The sequence below is a fragment of the Crassostrea angulata genome, chromosome 7, assembly GCF_025612915.1.
Source record: "Crassostrea angulata isolate pt1a10 chromosome 7, ASM2561291v2, whole genome shotgun sequence".
NCBI classification, from domain to species: Eukaryota; Metazoa; Mollusca; class Bivalvia; order Ostreida; family Ostreidae; genus Magallana; species Magallana angulata.
In genome coordinates, this window is record NC_069117.1 from 58,122,089 (window position 1) to 58,139,856 (window position 17,768).

At 32.6% G+C, this 17,768-nt stretch overlaps 1 protein-coding gene across 4 annotated transcripts in view; it reads right to left on the reverse strand.

The window, feature by feature from the left end:
* Window positions 1-10,152, reverse strand: part of LOC128192373 (vitamin D3 receptor B-like) — a 53,301-nt gene extending 43,149 nt beyond the window's left edge. Inside the window, exons 1-2 of one of the 4 annotated variants that reach the window (XM_052864984.1) lie at window positions 2,071-2,476; window positions 1,882-1,909 (exon numbers count right to left, since the gene is read on the reverse strand). Coding sequence is in view for 1 of the 4 variants with exons in the window: in XM_052864981.1 (XP_052720941.1) it covers window positions 10,001-10,075 (75 nt within the window). In the remaining 3 variants the exon portion in view is untranslated. Of the gene's footprint in view, window positions 1-1,881; window positions 1,910-2,070; window positions 2,477-2,542; window positions 2,578-10,000 lie in introns of those variants that run through there. The other 3 variants (XM_052864981.1, XM_052864985.1, XM_052864983.1) reach the window with 3 other exon arrangements.
* Window positions 10,153-17,768: the final 7,616 nt, after the last annotated feature.

Here is a 17,768-nt window from a genome sequence, read left to right on the forward strand (position 1 = left end):
TTATAAAAATGTGCGTAATTCAAATACAGATTAAAAACTACCTGTACTTGTTATGCAAAATAATATATCATTGATTTAAAATAAATAAACATCGATAAAATCAACTCCCATCAGTTCTTCGGTACTTTGATTTAATTGGGAACTGTACAGTTTTCTCACCCTAATTCCAGTTTTTTTAGGGCTCATCACCCTAAACAATTGAAGCCAAAAAATGCAAAATTCTCAGACACCATTATTCACAAAACAAGTAATTAGCCCACTCAAGGCCTTCAGTTTTGTTGTTACGTAGACTACAGTCTGTTGGACTCCTGAGTCCTTAAGTACATTATGTACATAAATACATATCAGAGGACTGAGCCCCATGGTGTTTACAATTCAGATACAGTCAAACTTAGCTGGCTTGATCAGTTTGATTTTAGAGGCAAAGAATACCTTGAGATATGTCTATCCAAGGATACAAGAGAAATACTTGAAAGTAAAGAGACAGTTGTCGGGAATGTCCATCTTACAGTAACACTGAGCATTAAGTACTCTGCTTAAACCAAAGTTCAACCACAAGTTCAACTGCAAGCATCATTTTTCTGATGTGATTATAAATGTATAATTAAATTCCTTTTCTACTGATCATTTTCCCATGGAATGCCTAAGATAATTTAATTCACTAACAGTTTCCATAGTTCTATTTCCCCATGCCACAAGACAGCAAAATGCATGTGTATTGAAATTATAATGAAGATGTTGACCATGTTGTGAACAAATGCCAGTAACTTATGTTTGACTGGTTTTTAAAAACAGCCTAATTATTACAAAATGAAACTTGTGAAAAGAAAATAAATTTCCATCAGAATAAACAAAAATATGACAATTCAGCTGGATTTTCATTAAGTATTGATACATTTTAATACTTATTATAATTAAGTTAAGGTCAATATTCAGGTCAGCCGGTGTCTGAGTGGTCTTAAGACCACTGGGCTTTTCGCCAAAATCTATGTAAGTTTTATTTACAATACAAACAAAAGCCAAATCCCACAAGTTCTAGGATTATTTTAAAGTTTTTTTAAATTGAAAAATTGCACTATAACTTTTTGTTTTTATTCTCAAGTTTTCAGGTCAGCCTATATCTTTAAGTTTAGACCATAATTAGCCAAAATCTATGTAAATTTTATTTACACTACAAGCAATAGGCAAATTCCACAAGTTCTAGGATTATTTTAAAGTTTTTTTAAATTGAAAAATTGCACTAGAACTTTTTGTTTTTATTCTCAGTTTTCAGGTCAGCTCATATCTTTAGTTTGGACCATAATTGTCTTTACTTGCCAAAAGTCTATGGTCAAGTTTCTCTTCATTTTTCAATACATGTACTAACAACAGCAAAATCACATAAAGTTCCTAGACTTTTGAGAACAAAATGAATAATTTCACAAGCACATCTCTCTCCTTTATTCCTGCTGACTGAAGAGTAATACACGGCATACATAATATACATGTAATATGTAATTGCAATACATGTACCTACCATTAGTCTTTGCATAGTTTGCATAAAAACCTGCTTTTTCAAACTTTTGGGAAATTTAAAATTATTAAGAAAGGTATTCCCAAATGCACCAATTGCATGGCCTTTCTAACTGTTCTTGGACCTCTGTAACTTGAAATTACCAATACATGTATTGCCATTGGCCACAGAGTGGTAACGGTTCCTTAGATGTCAATTGATACCATACAATTAAATATTAAAGATGCCAAATGATTTTCAGGCATGGCTCTGTGAACCAATTAAACGCAAGGGTAAAAAAAACACGTAGTTGTGCGCTATATACAGTACATACACCACTCATTGCGTCTAAACATTACCAAACACCAACTTCTTGTGGCCAAACTTACATTGGAACTATAATCCACATTCCAACAGCTTCAACAACGAAAAAGAGATTTATATGTATGAGCGCACATTCTTAAGCACATGCCTTAACACAAAAAAGAATAATTCATTTTTTCCTCTGCTTTTTAAATGAGGTGATAAAAATAACTATGTGCAGCATACAGGTAAAAAGTAGTAATGCAAGGACTTACTTAATTAAGGGCTGACAGAAAAATCAGTTTTCTTGTGTTGACATCAACAATTGCTATCCTTTGGCCAGGTGAGAATCAAACAAAGCTCTCCTACCGACCGACCTTGAAACAGTAATGTATTCCCAATCACAGATGAACGCACTGACACGACATTATTACAGCAGTTAACATGATAGGGTTATGAGGCAACAGCGAACATTGCAGACTTTCCCTTTTCATGGCTATGTAATAAATGCAAGCGTTTCAATGTTGTAAATTGGCCAACATTGACCCTGGAATATTAAAATTGCACCATGGGTACAGTTAAAAAGCTCAGCATTGTTATAAATTCCTGTTCCTGCTTAATCCCCTCATCAAATTATCTAACCGAATGATCCCATATTAAATTAGCAACTAATCCTCTTATTAGGAAATAAAAGTTGGTCAAGCACTTGCTTATACTCAACAATGTGAGCACCTTAATTTCAAATACCTTGTAATTTTCAGGTCAATTCAAGTCCGGTTGGTGTCGTTATAAAAACCAGAAGTACCAGCAGAGTACAGTTTCACTATATCCACAGCTGGGGTCACCACAAAGGTCCATGCAGGTTCAGGGAAGTAGGTCAGATTAAATATCCTGTCCTAAATCATGTGATCAGCAAACACATTTGCCTGGACAAGAAATCAAATCAAGTGACCAAATTTTAAACCTACAGGTATTTAAACACTACAGACACAGTGGCCGAGCGAAATGGTCATAGAATTCTGAATTCAATGACTCTTACACCAATTCCTGGGATATATTCAAGGAATGGTTGAGAGAGAAAGTTATAAAATTGACTATTCAATTAAATGTTGACATTGCAAAATGTTCTTTTCATTCCGAGACCACTCTCCCCTGGTCAGTGTTTACACAGTTAGTTTTGATCAATAAATCAAGATCAATAACTTATAAAAGCCTGGCCACTCAAAAGCTTGTATTACCTCTTCACACAAGGAATTGGAAAGTTCTGTAGTCATTCAGATTTACTGATACGTAACTGACCCTAAACCTTTTTCTTTAAGAAAGTACAAAAAAGAATTTTTTTACAATCAGCTGTGATAATTCTTTGGAAATGCATGAATTCTGTCATTTTCTGATTTTGTACACCATTTTAGGAAACTTGTATCAAACAACAGGAAATTTGCAATACCTATATAAAAATAATAAGGAGAAACTAATGGCAACAATTTAACACAAATGACTGTTAGTATTTTCAAGGTTTAACATGTAATATTGCAGTAAATGTAAGTTGAATTTACACCAGAGCTTTTTTTCAGAACATCTTAACTAGCCAAGGGGTTTTGGTCCACTCTGCTCTGTTTATCTCAACATGGGGGAACGAAAACCCTTAGCTATGGCAGATGTTCTTGAAATTGCAAAATAAGTTAACTGCATCGATCTGTATGTACGTTCTTAGAGTTGGATAAATGTCTTGAATTTCTTTAGCCAGAGACTAACTGATGTACAATGAAGATAGACAAGTCTACTCAAAAATGCTGCGTGACACAAACTATTCCATGGACTCGTTCATTTGGTTCCAACTACACCTTAATCCAAAAATTGGAGTACAGTAATTGTATTACATGTACTACGATTCAAATTATCACCTATAACACATAGAGTATGTATCTACGCGGCTTTTAGGGGAGAAATAAAACCCAATGAAACAGATAAGCGTGACTCCTATTACACCTAGAATTATATATTTTCAATATTCCTTCAGGTAACTATTGACTATACATGTACATGTACCAGTATATTGATAATTTACCATTAGTCCAGATAAGTCATCAGCCGGCCATCCTTCATTACACTTGGTTTATATTGTACTGTTATTTCATTAACAAGCAAACAGACACCACACAAACTTGATACCACTTAAGTTACCCTGGCAATCACTGCCCACAACCACTATAAAACCAATCATCATCATATCTACCACAGGTACATCACAAACTCTAAAGCCAATCTCAAAGCTAATTTCATTCAGAGAATATGTCATATACTGATCAATTTAATTCCACAGCTTGTTTTTGCTTTTGCACACCTGTATGCTAATTAATACAAGCATATCTCTCTCTCTCTCTCTCTCTCTCTCTCTCTCTCTCTCTCTCTCTCTCTCTCTCTCTCTCTATATTCTTGACATGTGTGCTAACCGGATTTGTGTCATGAGACTCTGTGAATCTTGAAAACAAGATTTAAGCTTCCTTGTTCAAATGTTCCTACCATTTCTCTCTTCACATGCGATGCACTCATTATACAATTTGCCAATCTATATACTACTTTATTAAAATAATAGACTCGAATTTTTGGTCTTTAATACCGAAAAATCGGAAGAATACTGTCTTTTGTTTTATATATTTTAAACATCATTGGTACTTGAAGATTACCAATTTGTTTTTATTTTTTCTCAGTTAAGCTTCGCTAATTAATAATCGACGAAAATTCCTCAAAAAATCCCGGAAATCACCTGGATTTTTTAGATTTTACAATCTTGCGCTTGTGCAATACATTCACGCTAACCGGGATCTTTAGTTTATGTTTCCACAATATCACATCTGCATGAATTAACTCAGAAATGATAATACATATCAGGGTAAATTTTTATTGGACTTTTGCTATATAATCTGTTCATATATATTTATGATTTCTTAAGAGAAAAAGTATAAAATAACAAATATACACTTCAACTAAGTACTTATACTTTTGTCTTCGTGATGACAAAAAATATTTGAGTTACACTATATTTGTTAGGAGAGTGAAGATAGAATATGTTTTATCGTAAAAATGAATAATGTCCTACGGACCCAGTTTTACAAAGAAAATACGTGTACGTTGATGAAAATGCGTTGCAGTCTTCCATTCTTTGGATTAAAATGTTTTGTTAAAAGGCATTTGCAATCTCAAAAAGGTTTGTTGTGATGAATTTGACTGTTATTTTCAAGGAAACCTCATTAACTTTCTACAAAATCGTTCCGGAGCGATTCTGCAATTTTCTGCGACATTACGGGTATAAGGGAGGCATTCTAACTGTGGGGAGTGCCTTTCCCGAGACACAGTTAGATTTATCAAACTAAGGAAATTGTAGTGAAATTAATACCATTATTTTAGGCTTATAGCTTTGTTATGCAAATGTCAATAATAAACTGTGTCGATATCTCAATTTCGTAAATGTCCGATATGCAATGTCAACCCGTGCACGCACGGGTCAAAGTCTAGTTTATACTATAATTTCATCAACTGTTTACCTTAATTACAGGATAGAACTACTTATAAAATGTGTTCCAACATTTTTCCTCATGTTAAAGACCATCTCTGACGAGCTACTGATTGGAGAATAATATAATGTGTTACAAGCACATTATATGGATTTAAACTATCCATTCTATCAAGAGAAATTCCTCCTTACAAATGTAACAAATTAGCTCGATATGCAAGTCATTTCTTAGTAATTTCTTCTTACATTTCAAAACTGATATTCAGTACAAATACACTTTTAATCAACATAATTTCAAATTGAAAATGCCTCTAGTTGTACTGTACACAGCACTGAGTCCTATGTACAAACATGAAAGAATTTTTGCAAATGGATGCAAAATTAACTTTTTATAAAATTAATCAATATCTGAAAAACTGATTCATCTTGTAAAAATTAAAATTGACAACCACTGACAAGATGACCACTGTCAGGCTAGCAATCATTGACAAAATTAAGCCAAAGCCAGTGTGTTATATTTATATTGCCATGGTTGCATGAGAGGAGAATATAGTTTGTTATTATAGTTATCAATGTGAGTGAAGCAGATCTTATAGTTTGATATCATAGTTATCAATGTGAGTGAAGCAGATCTTATAGTTTATTATAGTTATCAATGTGAGTGAAGCAGGTACAGGGGAGACCTTTGGTAGTCTCAGTGCATTTTTACATAAAACATTTAGGAAATTCAAACAGGTTAAAACTGACCTATAATAACAGTGTTGAATGTTCATTATAATGATGCTTTTGTAATCAAACAGCATTCTGTAGTAGAAAGGATTGCAGACTTCACCAAGGCTTCACCAAGGCTTAAGATTGTGTCTTATGTAGGAAAGAGCTATAGAGATTTTGCCTTGTGTAGGAGAGAGCTATATATATAGATTAAGATTTTGCCTTATGTTGGACAGAGCTATAGATATTGACTTCAAACCAAGGCTTAAGATTGTGCCTTATGTAGGAGAGAGCTATAGATATAGACTTCAAACCAAGGCCTAAGATTGTGCCTTATGTAGGAGAGAGCTATAGATATAGACTTCAAACCAAGGCCTAAGATTGTGCCTTATGTAGGAGAGAGCTATAGAGATTGTGCCTAATGTAGGAAAGAGCAATTCAGACATCAGACGAAGGCTTGATATGGTGTCTTGGGAAGGAAAGAGCTACTGTGTACAGGGAAATATTCACCCCCGTTTAATTTTGGTCCCTTTGGCCCTGCTTATCAAAGTGTGAATTTAAGACAGTGAAGACCATTCTCACAAATAATATCTCTTTTAACACAACTGCATGTAGGCGAATTCAGGACGTTGCGAAACCGTTTGCAAATGAAGAGGGGCAAAAATAAACGGGGCGTACATAACCCTGTTTGTAGTGTACATAGTTCAGACCAAGGCTTGAGATGATGTCTTGAGTAGGAAAGAGTAATGCAGATTTTAGACCAACTTTGTCAAGATGATGCCTTCTGCATGAGAGAAGATATGTAGACTCCAAACCAAGGCTTGAGGAGATAATGCCCACTGCATGGTTTCTTTTAAAATCATTTAAATCATGTTAAAAATAAAGTTTAAAAAGAAAAATTGACTTAATATCTCATAATTTGAAACCTTTTATGGTTCTTCTTCTTATCTTATCCACTAAATAAGTGCATGCTAATAAGATATAAAAGAGAAGATAGACTGCTAAAGCGCTATGATGATCTGAAGAGGAAGAAATTGAGTGCACCTAATACAATATAGTAAAAATAATACACAGGGTGGAAATGAGCAGAAGCTGTACTTTGTGCATGCGAGATTTCTAACATTTTGTGTATTTAACAAAAATATTAACAGATGAATATCAACTTACAATAGTTAATGAGAAGTTATTGTAATTTCTTTCCTTTCATTTTATTTATCATCTTTTGTTTAATTTTGCTATTCTTATAAGATAGTATTTGACTTCTCGATCTGACATCAATCACAAATAGTTTTATGCTTTACTAGTACAGAGGGTTCCACTTAATCTGATTGCGGTTAATGTGATAATTCGGTTAATCTGATATAAAATCAAAACACCGATCCATTTCCTATATAAGCCTTTGTAATTTCTACTGATAATCTGATTGAAAAAAAATGTCATTTTCGGTTAATCTGATACGATTTCTGTCAGCCGATCAAATAACAGTGAAGGTTTTCACACCTCTTCCACCATGTCCACACCTCGTGTATAACCTCTCACTGTGTAAACAGCTAGGCACGTGCCTAAAACTTGCAAATAACGGTGCTTCAGGGGATTAGTCACAGCTCAACGCACACAGATGGTCAGCTGGTCGATAGATGAAAGATACCGACATCGATGGTTCAGCCCACCCTCTAACACCTCAGTCTATATTCCTTTGTTTGATTACTTGACACCCCTTTTGTGTACACAGTAACTCTTTAAAGGGCATTAGTTTCACTTCAACACACACGGGTGGCTCACTTCTTCGTAAGATGAAAGCTACCGACATCGATAGTTGTTCCGGATGACCGCACACAGGACTGACCTTACCTGTGTACACATTTTACTGTTTTTTCATATATCAATTACCTGTGTTAATTTCATGCTAGGCTTGCACCAGTAAGAATTATTTAAACATGTAATTTCTGAATCAAAAGTGCTTGGGAACATGTGACATTGAGGAAATTCTGATTGCTCTCAATTTTACATCGGAGTAGAAAACTTAATGAATAAAATTCAAATAATTTGTTATCATGCATAATTAATTATTTAAGAGCATTCTACTATACAAGAAAAAGAATTAAAATAAATTATCCAGGTGAAAAGAGGGAATGTTCAGACAATTAGCCCTTATTACTTCCTGTTAAAATGGCCGCCACTCTAAAACCATCGTAATGAACAGTGAAGAAGGGAAACATTTTTTTGAGCATTTACAAACAAAATAACGACTAAAATGCTATTTCGTTGCTAATGCAAGGTAAATTATTTCATTTCAAACTATTGACAAACAGATTATATCATTTAGTTAATAAATTATGTATTGAAACAAGTTGTATTTTATTCTATACCAAAATAAATGAGCACAAAAACGCTAAATTGGTTAATATGATATTCGGTTAATCTGATAATTTTTCTCTGACAAATTGACTATCAGATTAAGCGGAACCCTCTGTACTGTACTGGTAGAAGGGTACGATACAATGGTATGTAACTTGATTAAATATAAGATATCACCTCTGTTATCTCCCATATACTTGGGTCTTGGTAGGACCCCTCTGAAACCCATGTTTCTTTTTGTTGGCACAGTTTGAAAATTGTGTACTATAAGAACCACAAGTAATAATCTAAACGTGATATTATACACATAAATGTATTAAATAAAGACTTTCAAAGGGTGTATTCGTTTGCTACCTCCAGAACTCGTCCCGAATATCTCCAGCAGATCTCCATTGTCTACCTGCTTTTTGGAAAGTAGACAATGTAGATCTACTGGAGATCTGCAAACGAGCAAATTAGGATTACTCTTGCAGTTCTCCAATCGACCAAACGAATACATCCCAAGTTTCACCATTCCAAAGAGTCACAAAAACAGTAAACATATACTTACAATTCATATACATTCACAAGGCATTTCCTGCAATGCTTGTTAAATGCATATGGTGAAGAAATTTCTTATTAAACTCTAATTATTTTTTTACTTCCTGAACAACATTGGTAATGTGATTTGTGTTACATTCTAATAATTCTTTTTATAAGATTTCTTTTTCAAATTTATGATAAATGTCAATAACTTTACAAACAATAGATTTATGTTTTCAATTAGAATTTCAAACTTTTTATGCATAAAAATATCAAATTCCTTTTATGTGTCTTATTTGAATTTGCAAGCTAATAATGTACAATCACAAAGCAATTGAATATTGAGGAATTTCATTGAATATACACTTATGTGCCAATAGTATGTCAATTTTTTCTTGTGCCCCTATACCTGTAACAAGACTTATTTTAAAAAGGTTTCTGGTGTTATTTTTTGTAAGATTTTAAAGAAATTTATTGATTATAGTAGATTTAATTTGAACTTTTTGACATACATTCAAATAAATTTCTAAAAGTGGCCAAAGCTAATCTTAGGCCCTTCTCTTTCTCTTTTCTGTAGTTAGGTTTGAAAAATCTACCATCTTCCAACTAATGGCACTCTATTCCGTGCAAACTAGATATTATTTAAAAGACTCAAATCATTACAATTATTGTACATTCATTTCTCTCCATAATCTGGACTCAGTTGTAAGCCACAACATGAATTTAGCCTTCATCCACCCACACAATGGCATAACTGATGCAAATCAACCAACCTCATCATATTTTATTCAATATAATTTAAACTAAAAGTCGTCGTCACCTGGATTTTCTTAGCGCCCCATTTAAGCTTCCAATAGCTCTCCAATTATTTAACATGCACAGTCAAACATGTTCGTCAATTCCTAATTAATTCTTCACTCGGTGGTTTGCATAAAAACTACATTCATTGCCTTAAGAATGTCTTTTTAAAGACATCCACCGAATATAAAACAGAAATGTGTGCCGTCAAATATTTTCAAAACCATCGAAGCAGAGCAGACTGTTTTTATACTTTTTTCAGTTCTACCTGGCGTGTGCTGACTAATTTTTTGGGTACTTACGAATGGCTTCGATGTCATATCCGCATCTTCCGATTTACATTCTTCCGAGGATACTGAGTTTGAAGAAACCTCCATTCTGAAACGTTACTCTCATGAAAATCGGGGATGTAGACCACTCAACAAGTTACATAGCATCCCGATTTCTTAAGTACTTTTTCTGCCTTTGAAAACAAAAGAGTTCCACGTTCAGGAACGATCACTTTGACAAACTTGATCACACGGGGCATTATTGTGTGGAGTTGTCACGCTTTACAAACAACTTTGCTTACATTTGCTCACCTATATGCACCAAATGTGCACTAAATTGGCTTCTGTCTGCATTTTGCACAATTCAAGATAATACTATCATACTATGGTGTCATATTTTTGCCCCCTACATGCAAGATAAATTATGTCAAAATGCGACTTATTATGTGAACATGCAAGATAATTATATATACATGCAAGATAATTATGTTGACATGCAAGTTACAAATCTTTTTTAAGTATATCTGATTTTTATGCAGTTAAATCACTTAATAACGCCCGTACCCGACATCACAAATGCAAGATGCAACATAATTATGTCAACATACCACTTATTTATGTCAACATGCGAGTTAATTATGTAGACATGCAAGATATTTATGTTAACGGGCGAGAAAGTTATGCTAACATGCAACATATCTATGTCAACATGCAACTTATCCTTCATGTTAACATACATGTATTAACTCGCATGTTGACATTCAAAAGTCGCATGTCAAGATAATTATCTCGCATGTTGACATAAATATCTCGCATGTTAAGCATAAATATCTGTTCACATAAAGAAGTCGCATGTCGACATAAATAATTTAAGTCGCATGTCGACATAAATCAGTTGCATGTATACATAATTAACTGGAATGTTAACATTAATAAGTCGCATGTTGTCATAATTTTGTTGCATCTATGATGTCAGTTACGGGCGTTAGTAAGTGATTTTAGTCATTTTACCCATATAAAAATCAGATTCCCCAATTTTATTTGTATATTGCATGCCAACATGATTATCTTGCATGTAGACATAATCATATTGCATGTTGACATTATTTTCTTCATTATTGACATGATTTATCTTACATGTAGGGGGCAGAAATATGTCACCATACTCCCAGTCTGTGCTTTTTTTCGAAAATAAGACACCACTAGGCTACTGTATGCTTTTTTGCAACTTCTTTATGTCAACATGCAGCTTACATATGTATATATTCATTATATTGACATGCAACTTATGTACGTAAACATGTTACATGGAAGTCACATGTTGGCGATATTCGATTTTTATTTTATAGTGTATAAATAATTAAGTTTTTGTCAACATATACCATGTTGACATAATAATATTGCATGTCAACATATTTATCACGCATGTCAATTTATTTAATAGAAAATAACATAATGCACACAATGGGGCAGAAGTATGCCACCATAGTAAAGGGCTGGCATTTTTTAAAACACATTTTTTTCTCGCAAGTCAACATTAAGATGCATGTCAAAATGAATAAGTTGCATGTGGACATAAATAGGTAGAACGTAGCATGATGAAAAGTCACATGTTGGCGGTATTTGATATTTTTGATTTTTTAAACACACTTATATTGCATATCAACATACATGTACTTATGTTGCATGATGACATACATGTGACTATCTCGCATGTCAGCCATAGTTTTTACATAAATCTGATTTGGAATAATTTTGGCCAAATTGCAATTTTCTTGCATATGTTCACATAGATATGTTGCATGTTGACATAACTATCTTGGATGCCAACATATTTATATATTTGATGGAAAAATAACCTGCACACAAGTGACAAAATAAGTGCCACCATAGGTTTTTTTTTTTGTTTTTTTTTAGATAAATCTGATTTTGAATAATTTTGGTTTAAATGCAATTTTTTTGCATGTCAACATAGTTATGTTGAATGTTGACATAACTCTCGCTTGCATGTCGACATATTTCATAGAAAAATAACTTGGACACAAGGGTAAGAAGCATGCAAAAAAAAAACGATTTGTAACTTGCATGGCAACATAATTATCTCTTCCTGTATGTAGATATTATAATTATCCAAATTAATCTAACTTATCTAAAATTGTATGTAAAGGATCGTTATTTCAAGATACCTATGGGCTACATCGCTTACCTGAACAACAATAATCAATTAATCTAGTTTTTAACAATATTTATTTATACCAAATTAATGCAATAGGCAATTTAATCACGTCTAAATACACTAATTACACGACAGTTAGTTGACATACAACTGGTTTATATGTTGTCATGCGAGATAATTACGTTGACTTGCAACTTAGTTATGTTGATATGTGGGATAAATATGTAGACTGAACATGAACAATTCTCTATCAAAGATAAGTATATGACTTTTGACTCAATATCAGAATCCGAGTGTTAAAGAAGGCATGCCAATGCGTTGAGCATGATTATTATGCATAATTATTTGTTGCAACAATCACTACCTCTTTGAAGCAAAACTTATGGTGGCATATGCATATCTCTGCCCCTTATGTGCATCTTATTATTCAATCAAATACCTCGACATGCAAGATTAATACATGTATGTTGACATACAAGATAGTTATGTCAACATGCAACATATGTTGACATGCAAGAAATTTGTAATTCAATGAGAATTATAAAAATCTCAAAAAATTTCAAATATTGCCCAAATTTGTCTTCCAACATGCTATATAGATGCTACTTATTTATGTTGACATGCAACTTATTTATGTTAAAATGCAAGAAAAAAATGTAGACATGCAACTTATTTATGTTGACATGCAACTTATTTATGTTAACATGCAAGATAAATATGTTGACATTTTTTTACATAAACTTTTTTCCTATATTTTAAAATATTTTCATTAAATCCAGGTGAGTTCAATGCAAAAGGGTATTAGAAAACCAACTTTCTTTATCAAAGAAAAATAACACGATGTTTGATATACCAAATGTCTTATTTGCGGTTATTTGTTAATTTTAAATTGAAAACAATACTCAGTAAATTTGGACTTTATGCTCTTTGTGTGAGTTTTTGATATTTTATTTAAGTGTTCTCGTATGATTTTTTGTCACTTGTTTTAATATTTTGTAATCATTTTTTTTTTTCATGTTGTCTCATTTTTTATTTAGTAATAATCGAATGAACAAAATTATGTTAAATACACACACGGAAGTTGAAGTCTTTTAAAAATGTTATTTCAGTTAGTTATACATCAAAGTTAAACAACATTTTTTCCTTTGTTTTTGTTCGTTTTTGTGGTGACACACTTCCCCTCTTGTTTGCAAGTAATTTTTTTTTCATCAAATGTGTCGAAATGCGAGATAAATGTGTTGACATGCAAAATAAGTATGTCAACATGCGACATAACGATGTTGACCTGCAATGAAATTGCAATCAGATCAAAATATTTCATTTGACTTCACCATCCTAGATGCTACCATGTACATGTATGTTTTTTGTTAACAATATCAATGAACCCACTCGTGTCACAAACACTTCGAGCACACTCATTGACCTAGTTTTGTCAACACCGGCTGTAAAGGTACACGAGTCCGGCGTACTTAATATAGACTCGTCCGTTAGCGACCACTATTTATTTTTCCTTCTCCATCGACATTGAACTTAATCGTGCATACGAGCGTAATATTTGGGTATGTAAAGATGCAGATTTTGAAAAATTAAACTCTCTAATTTCCAACTGCGATTGGGATATTATAATTAACAGCGCTCCAAATATTGATGCGGCAGTCCCGAAAAAACTATAATTATACGCCCCCGCGATAAACCGTGGTACGACTCGATGCTTCGTAAAACTATGAGGATTAGGGACCGCTTACGAAACAAAGCTTTAAGAACCAATAATGATGCCGACTGGACAAAATTCCGACACGTTCGCAATAAAGTGAATAATATGAAAAAACACGCTATAACTAATTATTATGATAATATCGAATCTGCGTTGCATGACAGTAGTAGGAATGGTAAAATATATTGGAAGTTGATGAAAGATTTATTCAAAGTTAAAGCAACAACTGAAATACCCCCATTGCAATTCTTTGAAAATGGACAACCTTCATTAGCTTTTTCAGATATTGAAAAAACAGAAACATTGAACAAATATTTTTCATCAATTTCAAATATTGAATCTGCGAATCGTTCATTACCAAATTTATTATATATGTGTAATAATTTTTTTTTCAGATATTCACATAGAGGTTCAAGAAGTTTTTGACATTATATCAATCTTGCCCGTTAATAAGGCTATTGGCCCTGATAATATAAGTCATAGAATGTTGAAATATACAAAATTTTCCATTTCAAACCCTTTATGTATGCTTTTTAACAAATCACTTGTTGAAAATTCATTTCCAAATTATTTGAAAATAGCTCATGTTTTACCGCTCTTTAAGAAAGATGATCCATCTGTTGCAAGTAACTACAGACCGGTATCCCTGCTAAGCTGTGTCGGCAAAATTATGGAAAGGATAATTTTTAAGCACGTTTACAATTTCTTTCACGAAAATAATTTATTCTATAAATACCAGGCAGGTTTTTTGCCTGGCCATTCCACGATATTCCAACTATTAGAAACATATCATAGCATTGTCAAAAGTATAGAAGGTGGGAAAATGTGTTGTATGATTTTTTGTGATTTGTCTAAAGCTTTGACAGGGTGTGGCACGAAGCCCTAATTTTTATACTTCAAACCTATGGTATAAGTGGGCATCTTTTACAATGGTTTAACAGTTACTTAAGTGATAGAACACAAAGGGTAATATACAAAAACAAGTTATCATCAACGTTATGTATCAATGCTGGTGTTCCACAAGGGTCAGTATTAGGACCACTTTTATTTCTCATTTACATTAATGATGTACATGTAGCAACGAATATGTTATCATTTTGTAGACTTTATGCTGATGATAATTCATTACAGCATTGTGATTTATATACTAAAAACATTGAAACTGTACTGAACCATGATCTGAAAATTCTCAGCGATTGGTCTGACAAATGGTTATTGAAATTTAATCCGTCTAAAACAAAAGCTGTTTTTTTCACTAAGAAACATGTAGAAGAATTTCCTAAGTTATTTTTTCAAGGGTGTCAACTGGACTATGTTTCAACCCACAGACATCTTGGTTTACTTTTTTCTAATGATTTAAGTTGGTCTCAATATATTAATAATATAGTAAACAGTGCATACAAAAAATTAGGACTTTTGAAAAAACTTAAGTTTACTCTAGGTAGAACTAATTTATCAAAAATGTATATCACGTTTATTAGACCAGTTCTTGAATATGCTTCTGTAGTATGGGACGGTTGCAATATGTTTGACATGAAGAGATTAGAAAAAGTTCAATTAAGTGCTGCAAGGATTGTTTCTGGTTTACCCATTTTAGCATCTACAGAATCTCTCTACACAGAAACTGGCTGGGAATCTCTGGTCAGTCGACTAAATAAGGCTAAATTAATAACCATGTTTAAAATTCATACAAATCAAGTACCTGAGTACTTGAGCAATATTATTCCTCCCGTAACAAAAAATGTCTCAATATATCACACAAGAAATAGCGAAAATTATAGTGTTCCAATCAGCAGATTAGAACTTTACAAAAAATCTTTTGTACCTGACACCATTTGGAAATGGAATTCTCTCAAATTAGAAGTTAGGGAAGCAACGTCTCTCAACATATTCAAGAAAAACATTTCTGAAAGTATTCCGCAACCTCCAAAATATTTTTCGTTTGGTAAACGCACTATTAATATTTTACATACCAAGTTGAGACACAACTGTATTTTGAATTATGATCTGTATAGAAGAAACATTATTGAATCACCCAATTGTATTTGTGATCAAAAGGAGGATGTTTATCACTTTTTCTTTGTATGCAAGAATTATGTAAATGCAAGAAACAATCATTTTGAATTACTTTTTAATAGGCTTGATGAAACAATTTTAATTAACTCACATTTGCTTCTTTGGGGTAGTGACAATTTGTCTTACAATACAAACTGCTTTATTTTCTCAGCAGTTCAAAAGTTCATTAATGAGTCTGGAAGATTTAATAATTAAATTCCTTTTTGTTTTTGCTTTCTATACTGTATATTAACGTTATCTACTATATATTTGCAATTACTTTGTAAATGTATGTCTATGAATTTAATTATTATAAAGTCAATAACTATAAGTAACAAGTAATATTACATGTACTATGACAATTGTATATATTGTATGTATTATCATTAGGAGAGGAACTTGAAAGTTGCAAGAACTTGTTTCCAATCCTTTTGTGTTATTTACACAATAAAATATGTTCAAATCAAATCATGTATGTTGACATGCGTTGGATAACCGGATACATTAATCTACGGACAATTTTGAATAATAAAACTGACTACAATAGTAATTAAAAAAAAACTTTAAAAAAATTCTTCAACGCACAGTCATATGCTTTTAAGGAAATTTAGTTGGTTTGTTTGTTTGTTTTAATTGTTTTTTTGTTTTGTTTTGTTTTGTTTTGTTTTTTCTTTCTTGTTTGTTTTGTTCTTTTGTGTTTTTTTAAAGGGGGGGGGGTCTTTCAGTGCATGACCATTGATGCTGTTGTGTTTAAAGGGACCGAGAATGAATTTGAGATAATATAAGGCAAATATTTCAATTATTGACTTTTCTAGACATCCGTGTAAATAGGCACATACAATGCATGTATTTTGAAAAGACAATTGAGTTGTGTGTTGTGCATGCGTGGCCTACATGTTTCGTGGTAACAAACGGGTCTTTTTTTAAATTATTATTTTAAAGCTTGGTCAGAATAGAAAGTTTAAATCACAAGTATCTTATCTGCTGGATTATTTTTTAAAAATCCTCTTGTACAATTGTGAGCATGAGCACAGCCAATATTATAATCAGGCCCCAAAGTTATAAAACTTTTTTCATACTCGTACTCATACTCGTCCTCCGTACTCCAAGTATGTGCTCCACTGAGTACGACTCAATACACTGTTAACACTTTCACATTGCTGGAAGTAATGGTGGTTCAGAATATATCAATGTGTTCTAAATATTCTTATTCGATGTTCCTGTTTCTATTTTTAGAAAAAGGTGTTTTCCGTTCAAACACGGGTATTGGCGAAAAAATGGGAATGGGCGCTAAACCTCTTTGTTTTGTACTTTTTGCTTTCTATAACAGGTTAAATAGTTGTCCATTTGACATTTAAATATACAGTAACGAATGTATGTCAATCTTTTCTATGTCAATGATATACATATACGTAACTTAATTCGAGATTATTATTTGTTACTTATAAACTATTATTTCGTAAAGAAAAAAATCAAATATTTTAGTTCTAAAATTTGTATATTTCCTATATCTTTATTTGATCTTTTTTTCACAAGGAGGTTGATTTAATTTAAAAAGTACAGCTGTGAAGTATGTTATAACGTCATATAGAACTAATTCTCAGATGTCGTTCAGTTTTTTATTACCTAAGATTCTTTTATTACAGGAAAGTGCTCGTGAGCCAACCCCCCCCCCCCCCCGGCCGCCGTTTCAACCCATTTGTTCTCAGTTCTGTTCTTCTGTGTTTTGTCTCAAATCAAAAATGTAGAATGAAGAATTTACTGATAAGTTAAAAAAATGTTTCCGTAGTTATCGATGGAAATAATAATCGATGCATACGGCATATGGAGGATATTAAAGGTGGGGGTGTGCATGC